The sequence below is a fragment of the Mesoplodon bidens genome, assembly GCF_964165515.1.
Source record: "Mesoplodon bidens genome assembly, chromosome: 1".
NCBI classification, from domain to species: domain Eukaryota; kingdom Metazoa; phylum Chordata; class Mammalia; order Artiodactyla; family Ziphiidae; genus Mesoplodon; species Mesoplodon bidens.
The window spans coordinates 146,087,071-146,108,570 of NC_138176.1; the positions used below are offsets into that span (position 1 = coordinate 146,087,071).

Below are 21,500 nucleotides of genomic sequence, written 5' to 3' on the forward strand. Positions count from 1 at the left end.
AAAAAACAAAAACTCTCAGTTCTGCTCGTAGCATTATATACACACTTATTTTCCTTTTTCAGATGAATAATATTCATGTCCTAAACTCACAAACCTAAACTGATTTTTGATCCTGATTTTTAGGAGGAAAAGAAGTATTCTGATAGCTTTACAATTCTTAGTTTTGCAACAGACCATAAATCCTTCACAACTTCTGGTTTAATGTTAAGGATGCCTTGATTTTCCCCGTAAGGGAGGTTCCTAAATAACTAAATTCAATTTTTTTTTTAAAAAAAGGTTAGCTTTCTTTCTTGCTTACTTCTTCTAGGAGCATCTACCTTCGTGAATTTTATGCCAAGAAAATTTAAATACAAATTGTTATTTATGAAATTTCTCTTTAGACTGATGTTAAATAGTTAAAATTCATGAGGAATCAAGTATACAAATGGAATACAGAATCTTTGTTAGAAATAAAGTAGATTTTGTTCCACCTGTCCAAGAAGGTTTAATATCTAAAAGTACTAGAAGAACAGCAGCACTATACCACTTCCTAAAGAATTAGATATTCTGGATGTTAAATCAACTTTTTTTTAAACCTGTAAGTAAAAATAAATTCAGCTATGCAGCTATAATTTCTCCTAGTACATTCATTCTAAACACTCTATTTCCTTAATTTTAATTTGATAGATATGCAAGTTACCCTATAATTTCAGATGTCAAATTAGCTAGTTGTATGTATTCATACTGCAAAATTCCTAACTACATGTTCATGCTAACTAAACATCTAGTAATGCTCAAACTGTAAGATTTATTTTTTCATGAGTTTCGGAGTGTTTTGTTTATAAATCAAACCTTCCTTTAAAGAACATGAGCATATCAGAAATATAACTCCTTTGTGTGATAAAAGCATTGACTTTTGAAGCACAGAGGGTTTTAAATTGTAATACTATTAATGTTAAATTATTTTTGTTAAACATGAATTATTTCCTTTAGGAAAATCCTTTTGACCAATAGTAATTTCAACATAAAGAGGAAAAACTAAAAACAGAGGCATACTTACAGATCATTCAAAGAAACATCATGGTAGAAACAGAGCACACAAAAAGAAAATTAATAAATGGAAAAACTGGTGAAATGTGAATAAGTTCTGTACCTTAATAGTTAATAGCATTGCTCCAGGGTTAATTTCTTAAGTTTTGATAAATGTTGTATAGTTATGGAAGCTGTTAACACAAGGAGAAGCTGAGTAAAGGGTATATAGGAACTCTCTTTACTATTTTTTACAACTCTTCTACAAATCTAAAATTATCTCAAGATTAAAAAAAATTGTAAAAGCAAACAAAAACACCTAGTAACTTAAAATTATGCCTTCAGCTGCCAAAATTTCTTGATACAATTCAAATTTTTAAAAACGTCATTAGAAATCAATAATATATTGTTTACTTAACCTTATAATTACTTTATTGCTCTAGAAAATTTAGTTTTTAAAACCATCAGATAGTGATACATAGTGATAGTGAGACTGCCCCACCCCTACAATCAACTGTATATTACCAGGCTTCTCTAACTTAGTAGATAAATATTACAAAATTACAAAAATAGCTGGTGACAGTTGAGCTATCAAGTAGGTATCACATTTCTATAGGTCAAAAAGTTGAAAAAGAAAACTGATGTTACTGATAAGTCACTGAGTATACTGGAGAAATCCAAGTTACATGCACATAGAAGAAAACTGGTCACAAAAAACCGTTACATTACTCTGTATTTACATTTTGCAAGGTTTTTAACATTTCCAATCATGCAAAAAAGATCAGAATGAATTTTTAAAAGGAGTTAATGGAAGCTCAATGAACACATTTAACATATTATACAACTCAAATCACAGTTGCATAATACATCCAATCCCCCCAAATGCAGCTGTGCGTTACACCACCGAAACGTGCACTATTTCCCCCACAACTCCTCCCCTGGCTCCATTCCCAGGCAATAACCTTTCCTATAAACCTTTCTATTTAACCTTTTAAGTCAGATTTGATGGATAAGTATGTATAATCTTCGTTATTATTTCAGAACAGATACAAAGTTTAGTCATGTGCTCAACCTTCAGTTACATTCCTTTCAAAAGGCATCTGAATTGCTGCAACTGTCTATGAAAATCAAGCCTAAGAAACCGAGAAAACTCGCAGTCAAGAATCTGATCTAAGTAATTGTATAGACTACAGTAATACTAAAACCTATGTGTCCACATTTCTAAAAGAAGGATTTCCTATTTGAGAAATGTTACTCAATGGGTCTGTGAAAGGAAAACTGTCCGACTACTGTATTGCTCTCTGATGTAAAACGCCTAGGTGACCACAAATATTTACCCAATTGGTCAACAAGCTTTCAGTTCGGCCTTTTTTAAAAAAAATATTCAAAGCCACAGAAGTAATTACGAAAATAAAATTTTGGAAGGTCATAGTATAAGATACATATAGAATTCCTATTATAATGGAACATCCAAAATAAATCTGTCCTAACAAAGCAGCACAAAATCAATTTAAAAGCAATTTGAAATTAAATACAGTGGGAAGTGTTTTTGTTAAAATCATCAACCAAAATTACTGAATGGCAAAAGAATACTGTCTCAAAATATATTGAATTTACATGTTAATGTTACTATAATGAACTCATGCCAGATATAAATTCAGGTTACCAATTAGATGAAAAGAAATTTTAGAGCTATTTTTTACCAGAGAAATAAATGTACTTCATGATAAAGGCACAGCAGCATCTAAAGAATTTTTGATACATTTATCACAAGATTCAAACTTCCCTAACTATTAACAATACATTACAATAAAGTTTCTCAGAAAGTGTTTAAAAGGCTTGATTTAACATGCCAGGAAAATGATCATTTTTCTTTCGAGATGCATTTATGTAAATTGCATTGAGGTCAGTTTTACACCTGGAATTAACCATCCATAGCAGAAGTACGAGCAGCTAACAATGCTTATTTATATTATATATAACTTAGCTGGATGTTAAACTATGCAACTGTTGGTGCCAGTCTGCTTATAAAGGCAATGCTCTGGAGACAAAGTCTTCTCACAAACAGTGGGCAAGCAGGTTTCATTATTAGATGTTCAACAACAATCCTCAGTTCATTAAACAAGGTCCTGCAACATAAAATAGTTTTCTTTCAGGAACCCAATGAAAAAGCAACGTAATGCAAGAGCAAATGCTAATGAAGGACTTTCCCACAGCCATTAAAGAATTTGAAGAAGTAAAAGAAGTAACCAGGATGCACTGTAGGGAACATACAAAATAAAATTCCCCAAATCAACACCTGTTTCCTTTTTTGGGGAAAAAAATCATTTAACAAAAGCATTTAATAAATGGCTCTCTCTGAGGGCTGAGATTAGGGATGATCTGTATCTTCTTTACAGTTGAGTCACATAATTTTCATATTTGACTTGGGCAAATTCAACTAGTTCTAAAAAAGAGACCAAGAAAGTGAAAATTATATAATATGAGCAATCCCACCTACTATTTCCTTAAAATAACATACTGCCTCTTAGAGCTTTCCTCATCTGAACAATGGGGTTATGTACTTATTGGAGTCATAGAGAAGTTTAAATGAGAAAACACAGAAGATGCTCAATAAATGTTACCTCCCAACTGGATCATTCCATTGATCAAATAAGCTCTTGTTTGCCTTCAGACTAAATCCCACCTCCTCAACATCCCATGCCTTGTGCAATCTTGTCTCAGTTGAATTTCCTGCTTCATTTCCTATCACTCTCTGACATGATGCCCATGTTACGCTGCCTGTTTTAAGCCCAGGCTGGTTGTGGATCACGACTTTGCCTTAACTGTGCCACTTGCCTACGAAGTACTCTTTATTACATACTGTAATCACACACACATCATACATATTGTACAGGTTAGTAGAAACAAAATCATGTATACTGTACTGTAATTTATAAGTGCTTTAAAGAATCATCTAGGATAATTTTGGCTGTTCATAATTTTTATGTGCTGACTCATCCTACATAAAGACACAACTTCTACCTTTTTGTATGCTCTGTGTTATTTTTATGGTTAGGAGAAGGCAATAATCTGTTTTTAAAAAGGATGTAATACACTCTCACACAAAAACAGGAAGGAAATTTGGAAAGATGCACATTTATCTAAAAACCTGACCTTCCTCTTGTATCTCCTATCTTTGTGACAGCCACATTACTCATGACTCTCCAAGGTTCCCAGGCCAGAAACCTGGAGGTCTTCTTTATCTTATACTTCTTCCCTAAGCTCCAAGTTCCAACCCTCCTAAATAGCTTTCAAATTTATCCCTTTTTAACCACTGAATTAGTTCAGGCTCTGGACTTCTCTAACAGTTTCCAAATTGGTCTTTCTGTCCTTTTGGTGAGCCTGAAATCCATCTTCTGGAATAGTATTTCTAAATCAGACCATATCGTGTTCTCAACCCCTTCACATTACAAACTTCAAATGCTCTTCCTACCTTAGAATAAAGTCCAAACCCTTCCACATGATCTAGTTCCTGTCTCCCTTTCTGTGCACAGATCTTCACTACTTCCCTATATACTTCCTCAACTCAAGTGACAACTACTGGCTTGCCAAGCGCACTCAGGCACCCACATGCCAGAACTCAGACTTCAAAAAGCTTGGCCTTCTATTACCACCTCCTCCGTGAATTCTCATCTGTCTCCCTCTGCACTGTGTGCCTTCACAGCACCTTCATCATCATACTGACTTATGTAGCTATCTAATTCACTCAGCTCTAAGTCCCTAGAAAGCAGGTATTTCAATCCCACATTAAACTTGTTATCATCAACACACAATCACTGTCTTCAGAATAAATGAGGCTAATGAATCAAGTTAGAGGGCATCCTGAAAACACTCTAGTTAAACCCCTTCAGGTTACCGATGAGGCACACCTCATTCTCGTATTCATGGTTCTATCCCTGGCATAAACAACAGCACTTTCAGTGGTGATGAAAATGTCTATCTGTTTGTCCAGTGCAGCGGCCATCAGCCACGCATGGCTTCTGAGCACTTAACAATATGGTTAGTGTTGACTCAGGAACTGAGTTTTAAATTTTATGAATTTTAATTAATTTAAGTTTAAATGGTCAAATGTGGCTAGTGGCTGTCCTATTAGCACAGCTCTGCACAATCTACACTAGACATGAACAAAGGACTCATACCACTAACTTGAGAATAAATATCATGGTAAGTGAACATGGTACAAACTGGCTATATAGACTGTCTCATAACCCTTAATAAAAAAAAAAAGTATAGTGTAGAAAATGTAGTTTTATAGCCTGCTTATCAATATTTATAAGACCAAATATTTTCCATTACCTTTCCACTGTTTTGATTAAAACGTGTACTAATGTGAGATGTTTAATAGCACTTATTTGTGTTACCTTACAGCACTTCTATCCTTTCTTTTCTATTCCACTGAACACTTCTACATTTTTATGGGTGATGATATGATTTAAGGATATGTGGAGAAAACAGGAGTAGAGAAGAAGAGGATATAAAGAAGCAGAGAAAAACAAATCTACTGATGAAAACTGGATGCCAGGGTAGGGAACCAGGATATAATGTCTAAAATGAATACAAGAACCAGAAAGAAAAAGGGAAAAACTCATGGAATCAAGTAAAATTAAAGGTTTATTTTTGACTAGGAACTCATTAAGAACATATGTCTAAAGAAAATAAGCTCTATTTTAGGAAGTACTGTGAAAAAGACATTGTCTGTGAGAGCATAAAAACCCCTTCAAAGGAGAATCAGAAGCATTAAAAAAAGGAAAATAAACGATTTATTAAGAACCTAATAGAATCTAAGCACTTTTAAAAACACTACTTCATTTCACCTCCAGGAGGTTTTTCTCTCTGTCAGTGAAGAAATGAAAATTTAAGTAACTCGCCTGAAGTCATAAACCTGTCAAATGATGGACCAGCATTCAAATTCAGTTTTTACTTTGCTTGAGAAAATATAATAGAGATCATGCTAACACACTCACTGGATTTCTGGCTGAATTCTACTACATGATGAATTTATTTTAAACGTGAAAACAAAAACTACGTTAACTTTAGTATCTGAGTAACATATTTAAGAAGCTATTAAAAACAGCTATTCAGGGACTTCCCTGGTGGCACAGTGGTTAAAGAATCCACCTGCCAATGCAGGGGACATGGATTTGAGCCCTGGTCCGGGAAGGTCCCACATGCTGCAGAGCAACTAAGCCCGTGTGCCACAACTACTGAGCATGCGCTCTAGAGCCTGTGAGCCACAACTATTGAGCCTGCACGCCTAGAGCCCGTGCTCCGCAAGAGAAGCCACCACAATGAAAAGCCCGCCAAAATAAATAAATAAATATATTTTTAAAAAAAGAAAAAAGAACAGCTATTCATTTTTGTTTGCTTCTAATTTTTGAGATCAGAAGGCATACTTTATTGTACATTAATTTAAGCCTCTGTTCCTCAATATTATGATAATTTACTAAAATATTTCTCTGCTTCTTCATTTTTCCACTCCAAACAATTCTGCACAGGCTATCAGAAAACTATTATGATCTTGTCAAAACCATCATTCCTATACATCCAAAAAGTAAGTTCTAAACTTCTTACCCTGAAACTCAAGAAGTTTTATGATATGGCTCCAATATACCTTTTAAATCTTTGCTCCAACCACTCACCATACAGAATTTCCCTTATAGTCAAATAGGTCTACTCAATGCCCCTTAAACTCTGCTTTTATCTTCTTGCCTCTGAACTTGTTCTGTTTTCCTACCTAAAATGCCTTTCCTTATTCTGTCTATTCAAAGGCTTTAATCCTTCTAGAACAAATTAAAATCTCTATTTTGTGAAACTTTCCTGGGCTCTTCTCTCTTCTGGCTCAATGATCTCTCCCCTGTTGTGGACTATAGTACTTATATAGTAGAATAAACATGACAATTCATCATAGATTGACATATGAATATCATATCCTAAACTACTGCTTCCTTTCTTATTATTTGACATGTGTTTTTTGTTTCTTCAACTAGGAAAGTGCCTTGAGAGTGGGACTTATGTCCTACACATTTTAAAACTCCTTAAACTTTGGCACTGTTTTAGAAGTGGTCAAGAAAAGTCTAGTCTTAGTGTCTGAAAAGAAGTACGACTACCTCCTCATCAATCCTAGGTAGTTCTAAGGCCTAGAACTTAAATTCACAAAAACATTGCTTGCTTCTAAATTCTAACATAAAAGTTAAACAACTCTTAAAAGTTACAAATACTGTATTTCACAATACTCTTAATAAATAAAACAGGTTTAAACTAATCACCAGCTTACCGACAATATGGATTTCTTCGAGAGGAGTATCGAAGAGTAAGGAATCTATAGTATATAAAAGGCTGGAGCAAACTTCCTTGACCACTGAAATAAACAAATACAAGGGCAATAAATACACATCATCAATTCATATGTTTACTCTCAAAATTTAAAAGCAATTTAATTGGAGAATGTGTGTCTTTATTCATCAAATGGTCACAGTCATATCTATCATTATCTAAATCCAAGTTATTCATGTATTTATGTAGGTATTACTTTTTAAAAAATTTTTAAAGCTTTAAAATAAACCAGCAAATATTAAATAAATGCTTCAACAATTACTACTAATAACTGATAATAAAGTTTTAAAACTTTATAAGATATTTAAAATGAAAAGTAATTTATTTTATATAAGCAAATAAGAAAACTAATAAAACCACAAAAGGTCACTAGTAAATTTACATAGCCTACACTATTTTTCTTCGTTTAAAAAACAATGACAATACCTCAAGAGTCATATTATATGTATATGAAATTCTAAGTCTGGAATACTTTCCTAGGAAAAACTATCTTAAGATATTCACTAAAATAACTACAGATAAAATGCAGCAACAAACTAACATGGATAGTTAGGTAGCAGGGCTAAGTAAATCATATGTTTGACGGCCTTGGTATGCAACTACTTAAAATCTTGACTATGAAAACTACACAGTAACTCTGAAGAAAGCAGAATATAAAGCTATACATATTACTACGACTATATTTTAAAACTTTTTTGGGGAATAAATGCACTAAGATGCTAAATACGGTTTGTTTTTTAGGTTAAATTTTTTTAGTCCCACCCCTCACCCCCCACCCCCCTTTTTTTTTTGGCCGCACCATGAGGCTTGCGGGATCTTAGTTCCCCAACCAGGGATCAAACCTGGGCCCCTGCAGTGGAAGCGTGGAGTCCCAACCACTGGACTGCCAGGGAATTCCCTTTTTTAGCCTTTTTTCCCCTAAATTGTGTGATATTACTGTCATAATAAAAATTTACACGATTACAAACTTATAACTAAATGTAATATCCACCTTCCCCAATAAATCATATAAAACTTTAACTCTTTAAATTGAGAAATTCACATATTACAGAAAATGTTAAGTAGAAAAGAATATTCAATAAAAAATTTTTCCACCAGCCAAGTTAGTTCCTTCCTCAAAGTCACAGCAGTTTCTAATACATCCTTCCAGAAATTTACATAAACAAGTGTATATAATGACAAACACACAGTGCTCATTTTGTAATGCACTGAATCCATTTAACTCTAGGAGGGAAGTGGTATTATCATTCTGATTTTAAAGATGAAGAAACTGAGGCAGGAAGAAATATACACGTCTTTAAACACACACACCCCAAAATATAAATGGGGAATACCCTACACAGTTCTCAACCACTTTTAAACTTACTATATCTTGGAGATCATCCCCTATCACAACACATAAATTACTTCATTCTTTTCACAGCATCAAATATTCCATCTTATGCATGTTCTATTATGTAACAAGCTCTCTACTAATGAATAAAACTACAATGATCATCCTTTTACTTGTCTTTGCACATGTGTGCGTATATATGTAAGATAAACTCACACACTACACGTATAAGAAAAACTCATAGAATGTTCACTTTTAAATACAGAGCTTTATGCATTACTGCTACAAGTTTAACTTAATAAAGCCTCCTAATATCAGACTGTGCTTCTACCATGAAAGGTAGCATTTAAGGAATAATGACTTAAAATTGTTTTTAATTTTACAGTTTGCGTTGTGGTCAAGTGACACACTTGAAACATGAATAGTTTTTCTTATTAGGGATTGAATAAAACTTTATTACTTAATTTTAATTTTTTAGAATAACAAAGTGATTCCCCTATTTAAATATTTTTGGTAAATTCTCATTTCCTTTACAATCTTAAAAATTAAAATCAACTTGTACATAATAAGTGTTTAAATAAAAGATTGTAGCACAATTGACTTAATATACCAATATAGTCAAAACTTGGTGCTCCAACAAAAAATTCACTACAGTTCCAAAAATGAGGCCTTTTTTTGTGGGGGGGGTGCTGTGTTGGGTCTTCACTGCTGCGCACGGGCTTTCTCTAGTTGCGGCGAGCGGGGGCTACTCTTCGTTGTGGTGCGTGGGCTTTTAAGTTGTGGCTCACGGGCTCTAGAGTGCAGGCTCAGTAGCTGTGGCGCACGGGCTTAGCTGTTCTGCGGCACATGGGATCTTCCCACACCAGGGATCGAACCTGTGTCCCCTGCATTGGCAGGTGGAGTCTTAACCACTGCGCCACCAGGGAAGTCCCAAAAATGAGGTTTTTGTTTAAGTGTGCCTGGCATCTCAGCATTTCATTATAATTCTCTTAAGCTTACCTAAAAGGAGAACAAATTATTTTGTTTATTAACCAGAATGTGGAGGTTTCAGATATAGTCACCAATTACCTCCACATAAAGAGTTAGTTTTGGTAGCTACATTTTAACTTTCACCCAGGTACATGAAACAAATCACAGAACCTCGTGTGACTCAAGACCAGATGACCCAAGAAACAGAAAAATGAGCAAGAAAGTAAGAGGGCAAAAGGTTCCTTTTACCAATTAAAATGTTTAAGTGTATGATCAGGATCACAAAAAGGAGATGAACTAACTTCTAGGGTGAAAATTTCAGAGTGGAATAATTGACAAATACAGTTGCATCAAATTCTATACCCAACATTCATGGTACGTTACAACTAGAAGGAGTTTTGGCAATTACTTATTTCAACTACTACTAATTTTTTAAGTGTAGAAAATCAAGGCCCAGAAGGCTAAGTTAGTGGTCAAATCAACCAGAATCCAGCTCCCAAACACCCAACAAGAAGTCTTCCCATTGTATCATTCCAGGACCCTATTTAGATTATATTATTTAGTTTGGAACCCCACAACGTAAGCAACATGTGGTGATCCTGGAGTTTTCAGAGGAAGATATTATTTATAAGAATGGTACAGATGCATTTATGAGGAAATCTAGAAAACTCTATTATCAGCTTAAAGAAAGACTGCTAAAGAAAGGAGTAACTATCAGGTATATAAAAACCTTACTAGTTAACCAAGGCAATGAACATTAAAATGAAATATTTCATAGACAAAAACAAGTTTGTTACAAATTAATGAGATTATGGAAAACAGGTAATACAGACCTATTAGAGGACAATTTGGTATGGTCTATTAAATATAAAATGCACCTAGTTTAGACTCAGCAAAAGTACAGACTCGCACAAAAGTATAAGCAGACAGGTAAAAAAAATGTTTACTGCATCAACATTTGGAAAAGTAAAAATTTGGAAACAAATGGCCACCAACAGGGGAATGGGTAATAAAATATAGTATAATAATATGATGGAACACTATACAGCCATTAAATGAAACAAACCAGAAATATGAATGTCATATAAATAGGTCATGAAAACATACTGTATATGAACGAAAAAAGCAAGATGCAGACAACTGATGCCTTTGATGTAAAATAAAAACTAAACAAAGGGACTTCCCAGGTGGCGCAGTGCTTAAGAATCCACCTGCCAATGCAGGGGACATGGGTTTGAGCCCTGGTCCGGGAAGATCCCACATGCCACGGAGCAACTAAGCCTGTGTGCCACAACTACTGAGCCCATGTGCTGCAACTACTGAAGCCTGCACACCTAGAGCCCGTGCTCTGCAACAAAAGAAGCCACCACAATGAGAAGCCAGCGCACTGCAACAAAGAGTAGCCCCCGCTCGCCTCAAGTAGAGAAAGCCTGCGCGCAGCAATGAAGACCCAGTGCAGCCAAAAATAAATTTATTTTAAAAACCCCAAAAAACTAAATAAAGCCCCGCACCCATAAAATAATAATATATATTTTCTATCCATCTGTGCAAGTACTTTAAAAGAACTACATACATGTACCCATATCAAACTCCTTAGCTCTGGGAAGGAGAGGACAGAATCCAACTAGGATTCAGTCAAATGGTATTTTAGCTTTTATTTGTAATATCCTATTACTTGAGAAACTGAAAATTGAAAAAGCAATAATCTGGGCAGAAATGTGGTTTTAAAACTTAAATGCAAGAATATAGATAGAGAGGTCAATACTATCCTAATGTTCTATTTTTAAAAGGAAGGCTTTCTTTATTCATGCATTCCTTCTATAATTAACATACAAACAAAATATGGAGGTGGCAGTAAGCAACTAATAATACAAGACCTGAATTTTTCAGATTTTTCTCTAGTATGGGAAAAATCATCTCAATAATGTTAGACTGGACTAAACTAGCCTTCCTAAGATTCTTTCAAAAGTAGTTATTCTGAAATTAATTTTCAAAATGTTAAATGATAAATCACAAGGAATAATAAAGAAGACAAATGCCTAGGTTTATCATAGTAAACTACAGGAGTTTACTATACTCTCATGTTCTCTACTATCATGTGAAAAGATGATTGCTAAGATCCATCTAAGCTCTGAATCTCAGTATGTACTTCAATAGATGTAAGCAGGATAAAATTTGAGTTGATACATTTACTATGTTCACTTAGACACCAGCCTCCTAAAAGAAATATATTTTTATTCTTACCTAAAAAGCATAAAAACTGTAGCAGGCATCAAGAATATTTCATTACAAGCAATGAATTTCAGAATATTCTGTTGATTAGCGCTTAATTTATCCAAGAGAGATCTCAGCAGGGGTAAACTATTTGAACCCTTTGCCTAAAACATAAGAAAACAAACATTAGAAATAACAAAAGCATTTTCCATCACTCAATTATTTTCTTTCTTTAGATAAACTGCATACCCAATACACAATACAACCAAAAGACAATTATTTGAAAATGATGATATAAAAATCTACAAATTATTTAGGGACAAAAGTTAATGTATTTTCCTGCTTTATTGTATTTTCTATATTTGTAGAGTTAAATAGAGAAACAGCTTCAATAAAAGTCCTTTTCATTCATAGACATTTTATCTTCCTTATTTCAAGAAAAGTGGTGGTTATTTCTCTCCAACCATAACAAAACCTGGCTACCCAGAAATACAGTTAAAGTATCTGTGACTCCCTACTTGATTAAAGGTAGAAATTACAGAGTCCAATTACTGCTGTGATCCAAGAACTATAGGGATAAATAAGAAGGCCAACACAAGGCAAAATTTTGGATACTTTAATTCAAATTTCAGTGCATATGCAGTCAATCTGCCTGGCACACTGAAGTTATTATGCTTAATGATCCAACCCAGTAATAAGAAAAAATTTTAGGAAAGTAGCAGTTCTGAACATCAGTGTAAAATAAATTTGGTACACTCTACACACATGGTATGTTAAAATTACTGACAGAACAAGAGATCTCTGACAACTTATCAAATCAAAAATATATGATTTTTTTAAATAAAAAGGTCTATTTCAAACTTCAGAAATTACTCCAGGAACTGGGGGGTAAACTTAAATACAACCCCTTATCTACAAAATGTACTATTTTATTGAAACTTAAACAGTAAAAAATACCAAAACTTTCAAATCACGAATTTAGAGCAAGTTTGTACGGAATACAGGACCTTTTTGTGACAAATGTCCAAATGTCTTAAAACTCAAATTTGTGTTAACTATCTGTATCTGTCTTAAAACTCAAATTTGTGTTAACTATCAGGAGTCAAAAACAAAAAACAAAGGCAGCACAATTTTACTTACATCAAGGACCTTTTTCGTGTATGTGGCAGCATGAAGTAAAGAAAATAATAAGACTGGGAAAATACTCACTGAAGAAAATAATTAAGGAAAACATTAAAAATTCATCAAGCACTTTGCAAAACAGGCTATGTATTACGTTCAAATATACAGATCTAAAATGGCATCTGCTAAAATGAGTTCAGTGATGGCTTTTGGTCTACTGATACACTTTATAAAATGAAGGTTTTTTTAATCTGTAAAGAAGAAAGTCAACTTTCATTTTTTAAACCTCATAGTTCTTTTTATGAAGAAAATAGTGAAAAAAGCTTTTTCACCTATTCCTATTGGATAAAATATTGCGAACATTGGCTAAATTAAGTTGAAATCTAGGCCATCTCAAAGCGTTAATACAGCTTTTAACCCTACAATGGTCATCCTGGACAGAATAACTTAGCCTTCAAATACCAAAATAGTCTTTTGTACTGCTTTCATCAACTCAGTTGCTTAGGAAAGAGTACAGAGTAATGGTTTAAAGAGTGGTTCTCAAATTTTCCTCAACTAAAGATCTTTAATTCTTTCTTTCCTACAAGGACCCCATTATTTTGAGATAATGTTCCAATCAAGCTTTTACAGTTAATGTGTTCTCAATCTGTACAAATAAAAAAGACAGTGTATATTTGGTTTTGCATATAGTCAATTGAGAGTCTCGTCAGTTTAATTACAGATGTGAGCAAAGAATCCTTATATTTGAGTTTCACTGTTTGGCTTTATGTCATAGATAAAATATACAATTTTCATTCAGCTTTTTGAAAAATGGAAATTGCTCAAAAGACTTTACACCAATTTCTGCTAGGTTGATAACAAAAAAACCCCACTTGTCCAAGTTATTTCCATGAAATGATATAGACAGTTAATTATGAAGGGCAAAAATACTTGTCCTAAAAATAGTAGCAATTTCCAAGAAATAAACCATTATATTTTTCTACACCAACTGAAAGCTTGGTGTGAGGGAAATGACCACTATAGCATAACCCGAGTATCAAATTCATTATAACCATAACTCATCATTTAAGACCCAAAGGTTCCTAAGTTCCAGGTGGCTAGTAAAACAATGACCTATAGCCAAGTATTATAAGAATCCTAACTCTCTAATATAAACGTTCTCTGATTAATATCCTCACTAATTCTTCTGTGCCACTCATAAAATTTAAGTAAAACGCCAATCTCCTGAGATCACACACACACAGTTTTACACTTTTAACAGAATCCTTAATTCAGAGTCAAGATATCTGGGTTTCACTCTTGGCTCTGACACTAACTTCATTTCCCTAGGCCAAGTTCCATCTTCTGTCATATGAATTTGCAGCGATCAAACCTAGGGATTTCTAATGAGTCTTACATCTCTAACATTCTATAGTTCACAAATCCCTGGTAAGAGATTCATAACCTTAGCATTCATTGTTACCTTTAAACTACTTAGAAAACACAAGGGGTGAAGAGCGTACAATAGAAAAAGGACAATACAACACCTTTCTAAGAGCAAAGATCAGAACATGACTTTGGGATCACCTTTATTAACATAATACCCAACTACTTTAGCAATCAGATTAGTATTTCTTGCCAATTAATAGTTTGTTATTCCCACTGCATACTCCCCCCCCATAAGAATCTAAAGAACATTAAATCCTTAATCTCCAACATTCCCTAGAGATGGCCTAGCAAATAACTAATTGGATAGAAAAGGCAGAGAGGTTGTCTTCACTGTCATGAGTCATTTGGCATCGTCTCAGGATTCACTCAATAAAACTGTCCCAGAGGTCAGTATTGATGTATTCAATTTGCTCTATATTAATTATCTAGAAAACACAGCTTCTATCATTTGTTTTTCTTTTCAAAGAAATTTTAAGCTAGTAAGGGCAGAAATATGAACCTCTATATAATTTCCCATTATATCTCAGAAAAGCAAGAATTTTAATATTGGTGATTATAAAGGACCTCAATGAATGCGGCTGACAAATGCAGGTCAACCCGATGATATGCCAAACAAATGTGCTTATCATTTACAGTTGTAGTACAACAATTACCTAGTGAGTTTTACCTACATTACTACTCACTTGCCAATGTGATGCCAGGCAAGTTACTTTAAACTGTTTGAGCCTCAGTAGCCTTATCAATAATATAATGCTCACCATACTTTTTTTCAGAGTGTTGCAAGGATTAAGTATGTCAAATCTGTATATACTGGCAAAATAGGTGCTCAGAAAAATATCACTTTCCTCCTATTCTCTTTTCCTTAAAACTTATAAACAATCTATTTAAAATTTGATACTTCATGAACATAGAAAACATTATCTAAATAGGCAGTATTTAGTGTTAGAGATATATTTTATTGTGCTTTCCATTATGTACAGTTGTATCATAAATATTCAAGAACACTTAAGAACAGTACTTCTGAAAGTACAGAATACTTCCCTGAGGGATGACTCATGGCGGGGCAGGGGTGGGGGGTGGACAACCCATTAAAATGATTAAGTTTAGGGAACACTGATAACTCTTAGGTCTCACAATGCACACTACCATATCAAAGGTCCTACAGTAAAGAAATCTATTTAACAATGTTTAACCTGTTGCTTCCCAAACATACCAAACTGCAGAATCCCTTCCCTCCTTTTCAAGAATATCTACTTTTATCCCACAACATACTTTTGAAATGTATAAACATACAAATTCCAAATGAATTATTTAATTCTCATTGGCTCCAGAGAGTATCCATGTGTCCTTATATTCTACTCTATCCATAGCAAATACTAATTTCTATTTATTTTATTGATTAATTATCCCATTCTCAGCTTAAGTAAGTTATTTCTTGATTAATTTCAATTTGTTTCTAGCTCACTGGGAGTTGAAAGAAAGAGCTGAGGACTTCTCTTTTCTTAAGGCAAGGCATCTGGGCACTTTCCCAAAGAATGTGTGAATTAAATGAAGGAAACATATATTAAAATAAGTCCTCCATAGGCTTGTGCTTTGAATCTGAATTTTAAAATATCCATTGCTAATAAAGAAGCTTACAAGAGGCAAGATCAAAGATACAAAGTTTAAAATTCCCAGTCAGCTCTTCAAAATTTGGACTTCACATTTCAGAGTCAGAAATTCTTACACTTAATGTATCTTCATTCAAATGAAGCGTCAACAAACCAACCAACCCAGGCTTCATGGAACACCCTCATTGCTGAATCCTTCCTGTAGCAAAAAATAATAAGAAGAGATCTCCTATACACTCAGTAGGCAATTTCACTGTCAAAAAGGTACAAAAGGATACTTGTAACAGGGTAGGAATTGACAAAGATGAGTGAATACAACAGGTAGTGGCAGCTGTCCTCTAACAAAGCCTGGGCCAGGAATGCTCTGCTTAACTGGAAGTGTGGTAATCTTTGGTGCAGCCTCAGAGCACTAGTCAGAGCATTTGCCAGCAAAGCACGTTGGTAAAAGCTTGCTGCTTCATGCAACCTGCAAATTACCAGGGGAGAGGTTATTATGAGATGTAAACAACTACTGTGTCTCTTCCTCCTTTGTGAATTGCATCATAATTGCACAATACCTGTACCTATTACTTGTCAATAGAAAAAAAAATTGCTTGACCCTACTATACCTTTTTAGAAGCATCACTTTATATATATACCCAACTGAATTTTTATTTATTTCTATTGAAGCACAGTTGATGTACAATACCCAATTGAATTTTATAAAGCAGTCATTCTTCCTTTTAACAATCAAAAGTGCAAAAAAAACATGAACTTATCTCATCCCCACAACCATTTTCTCTCAATTTTCAATGTGATGTTACTTTTCACAAAGCACATGATATAAAATATACCTCCAGTTGGTATTACTAGAATATTAGTGCCTTAAGGATGAGACCTGTGTTTTATTTGTCCCTGAACCTCTTTCAGTTTAACAAGTGTGACACCTAAAAGGTATTCCAGAAAAAGTGAACAAGTGAATACCAAAGGCAGAAACATGTATAATACATACCCAAGAAGAGGCAGAACAAACAAAGCAGAGCAGTAAACTGTGAACAAGCGAGAAAGCCACATTGCCGTGTCCAGTTTATTGGCCATCAAGAATTGCTGAATGTAAAAAGAAAAATATTGTAGTAAATTAAGCTTGCAAATTATGTTTTTAAGGATAACTATTATGTAGTTTTATTCCTATTCAAAATGTCTCAATGCCCCTGTAGCAATTGTGTTTTTAAGATCATTAAGTGTAAACTCTTAGGGCAACTGTTTCATGTATATGCTCAGTAACAAAGCCAAACTCCCTATAGTTTTTTTTTTTTAAATAAGTTTGTTTGTTTGCGGTGGCTTCTTTGCTGTGAAGCATGGGCTCTAGGTGCGCAGGCTTCAGTAGTTGTGGCGCACGGGCTTAGTTGCTCCGCGGCATGTGGGATCTTCCAGCACCAGAGCTCGAACCTGTGTCCCCTGCACTGGCAGGCAGATTCTGAACCACTGCGCCACCAGGGAAGTCCCCTCCTTATAGTTTTGATATGGAAAGCATAGGAAGTACTTAAATAGAAAAATACCAATTGACATTAAAAAAAAAAAGACTAAGTAGGCAAGAAAAATTTAACTACAATTGTCTGTATTCCTTCAACACTTGTAATACTGGCTTCACCTACTTTAAAAGAACATTAAATAAGAATTAACTGCTCTCAAGAGAACCATAATGCCTATTCTTAGAAAAAAGTCTCAAATTCAAACAGGCAAGTCTCAGGTCTGAGTAAAAAGGCATCACACAAAGCCAGTTTGGACTATATCAACCTTACAAAGGAGAAATGTAAAACCATGGTAATAGTCACTTAGCCTCTGGATGATTTGCCAATGTACACACAAAGGCCTGGCATACTGTAGGGGCTCAAAATATAGCTGTCAGGTGTTAATGGCACCTGACATTGTGCCATTATTCACACCTCCGATTTTATGACTTTCTTCATCCTCTTGAAGCTCCCTGACAAGTCTTAGCCTGGTTTCTGCGGCCCTGGATTAAACTTCCATTATCACTTTCTTCTCCATTTTTTCCTCATTCTATCTTTTCTTTTGCTTCATTTTGCCAACAGATGTGTCCATCATCACGAATGCAATAACTTAAAATCAGTTTTCTCATTCAAACTGTATTGTGTATTCAAATTCTAAAGTGGCTTTTACATTTTTTGATAGAACCTACACAAACAATTTTTACATCAAGACCCAATACAGGGCTTCCCTGGTGGCGCAGTGGTTGAGAGTCCGCCTGCCGATGCAGGGGACACGGGTTCGTGCCCCTATCCCGGAAGATCCCACATGCCGCGCAGCGGCTGGGCCCGCGAGCCATGGCCGCGGAGCCTGTGTGTCCGGAGCCTGTGCTCCGCAACGGGAGAGGCCACAGCAGTGAGAGGCCCGCGTACAGCAAAAAAAAAAAAAAAAAAAAAAAAAAAAAAAGACCCAATACAGACATATGTGAGTATATAAAATAAAAATCTCACAAAAACAATATTTATCTTTACTATGTGTGATAAATTTTGGTATTTTGTATTCTATTTAATGTTTTATAAAGTGTTTCCATGAAAAGGATTTCAAATCTCACTAATAGGTCTTAACCTGGAGCCTAAAACACTGCTCAAAGCAATCTAACTTATTTATCATTTGGAAGAAGATATAAAAAAAGCTTTGGGGAAAAATGCAAGTATCTTTTAAAATTCAAGGATGCTTTTTATTTAATTTTATTGCATGCTTTCTAACAGTATGCAGGTAATTTCAGATATATGCCTCCACTTTATTCTACCCAATCCTACTACTGTTACTCTTCTAAATTTAAATGATCACCAGTAGTCAAGTGGAAGGATGAATCCAGCTTACAGTGCTCAGTTTCTCTACAAATATTCAGATTCTACATGATAGTTTGAAATTTAATTTTAGAACATTTTCTTTAAAACCTATTTGTTTACGGTGCTCATTTGGTGATAAATCACTAAACTGTGCATTTCATCTTGTACACTTTTATGCATGTGCATTTTACTACACAATTAAAAAAAGGTTTAAAAAAGCATATTGGTTTACTTTTTAAGAGTGAACTGACTGACCATGTTACAAATAATTCAGGCAAAAAATATAATGCATCTTTGGGTGAAAAAACTATTGAGGTGAAAAATTATTCACATAATCTTAAAGTATCATGACATAGAACACTTTTTATTTACAAAGGGAAACAAGTTATCTTTACAATAGAAACTCTGGTGGACACCACCTTAACCAAACGATCAAACTTATCTCCAATGATGAGATAAATCAACATAAAATGTTTCCTGATATATATAATGCCCTGAGAAGAACGGAATATCACTTATTTAATATTCCTACCAAAATGTTTAACCTGAATCCAGTCATCTGTAGGGGGAGGGGGGGCGGGAATCAGACAGCTCCAATTTGAGAAGCGTTCTGCAAAACAACAGGTCTCAACTCTCGAAAGACAAAAATGGGAAGAGGAGGACAAGGGAACTGCTCCAGACTAAAAGGGACCAAAGGCCAGAAAACGCAATGCACACTTTCTGATTGAGTCTGGATAAGGAGGAAGCAGCTTTAAAGGACAATTGAGGAAATCTGAATATAAATTGTGTATTAGGTTGATAACACCTATCAACGTTAAATTTCCCAAATTTAACTGCAAAAATTGCTGTGATAACTGCACTGTGGTCACGTAGAAGAATACTTAAGTACTTATGGGTTAATGATCATGACGTAAGCAACTCTCAAATGGTTCAGCAAAATTAAGGGAAGAAAAAAAGAAAAAGTGTGCATATAAAGAGACGTTGCAAATGCTTGAAAAGAAAAAAGTCACTCGGCTCAGTTCACATACTTAGTGTTTAAAATTAGAGGACAATTATGCTTCTGGTACAAGAAACTAGTAAGCAGCAGACCTGCATCTTAAAAATAAAAAGTTACAAAAGCATAATAACATTTCTTTTCGTAAACGACGAAAGGAAAAGAAAACGACCGCTCCCCTCTTTCTGCTTAAAAACGGGCACAACGGTTCTGAGCCAACACGCGTGTGCGGAACAAGGCGTGTGTCACGCCTCGATCTCAGGTGGCATCTTCAACCTTAGGACACAGGGACCGAGGGGTGGGAAGAAGCAAGAAGGCCCAATCTCCGAGGCATACAGGAGGGCATGCAGGTGAGGGCCACCTGCTCCAGGCCGGCCTGGTGTCGCTTCAGAAACAGAAACCTGTAGCTGCCTCTAACGTCTTCGCTCACGATCGGCCCTCCCCCCACCCCCACCCGCACCAGTAATCCCAGTCCTGAAAGCAAGGAGCCACTGCAACGCCTCGGACCCGACTTCCAACACTTCCCGCTCCTTCCTAACTTGCAAATCAAGCCACACGGCCCTGCCCGCTCACTTACCACTGCGCCCGCCCCTTGGGGGCCGTTCGGGGTCGTATCCGCCATGGGGATGTCACACACGCGTCTGGGACGCTGCAATCGGAAAGGGAAAAGAGCGAAGGAAGGTCAGCGCCGGGGCCGCGACTCCGGGAACTGGCTTTCCTGCTCCCGGCGGGAGCCTCCGAGCCTCCGCAGAGCAAAGGACTCGCCGCTTCAGTGCAGCGGACTGTCCCGCGGGTACCCGCAGCGGCCGGGAAATACCTGTCCGGCACCGCCAAGGGCGAAGCTGGGTTTCTAGAAAGAGCGGAGCGAAGGCGGAGCTTCGGAACAAGGCCCAACAGGGCCGAGCTAAGACCGCCGGCTCCAGGTTATTGCCGAACCCGGAAGTGCTCCCTTCACTTCCGTGGGGAAGAGGCGGTGACGCAGAGGGGAAACGCGCAGCGGTGCCCTGAGGCATGACGGGAAGTGTCGTTTTTCTGGCTTCGGCTTCCCGTGTCGTGCACGCCCGTTGCTCTGTAAGCTAAGAAGCGGGGCTGGACAAGCAGCTTTTGTCTCATCGTCACAGGTCAAAGATGGTCCTCCCTGCCCATGGCAAACCACGAAGGCTCTCTACTCCCTGATATAGAAACCTCAGAAATGTCTTTGCTGTTTTGTTCCAGGGGCTCACGAGGCCCTGTGGTGCTACTTCTAACAGTTCTTTCAGCAAGCACTTCCTGAGGCCTGCTGTGTGACGGGCTCCATACTTGGCAAGGAGGATAAAAAGATGGTTGTGACACAGACTGCGGGAGAGATAGGCAAGATGAAATCACGGCACACTGCTTGTGTCCTATGCGGAGAGGCCGAGTTAATCACAGGAGGCCCTAATCAGAGGGGTCTGGGAAGGGTTCCTGGAAAATCTAATTCTGGCCCTAGGTTTTGAGGTAGTTCAAGGAGAAGGTAGCTACATGGGGGAGGGGATTGCAGACGGCAACAGCGCGTGAAGCAACAGGACAGAGAACTTGTTCAGTATAACCACAATGAACATGCCAGTGGAGGCGGGGATGGGTGCGGGAGGCGTGTGTGCGTGTGTGTG

General features: G+C 36.1%; 1 protein-coding gene across 1 annotated transcript; it reads right to left on the reverse strand.

Moving 5' to 3' along the window:
- Positions 1–1,414: 1,414 nt before the first annotated feature.
- Positions 1,415–20,825, reverse strand: TMEM33 (transmembrane protein 33). Its single transcript, XM_081254320.1, has 8 exons — positions 20,690–20,825; positions 20,450–20,521; positions 17,051–17,145; positions 16,338–16,525; positions 13,040–13,107; positions 11,930–12,063; positions 7,325–7,408; positions 1,415–3,137 (listed from the first exon to the last, which is right to left on the reverse strand). The coding sequence occupies exons 2-8, from the start codon at positions 20,492–20,494 to the stop codon at positions 3,008–3,010; spliced, it is 744 nt and encodes a 247-aa protein (XP_081110446.1). The 5' UTR covers positions 20,495–20,521; positions 20,690–20,825; the 3' UTR covers positions 1,415–3,007.
- Between the last annotated feature and the right edge of the window lie 675 nt (positions 20,826–21,500).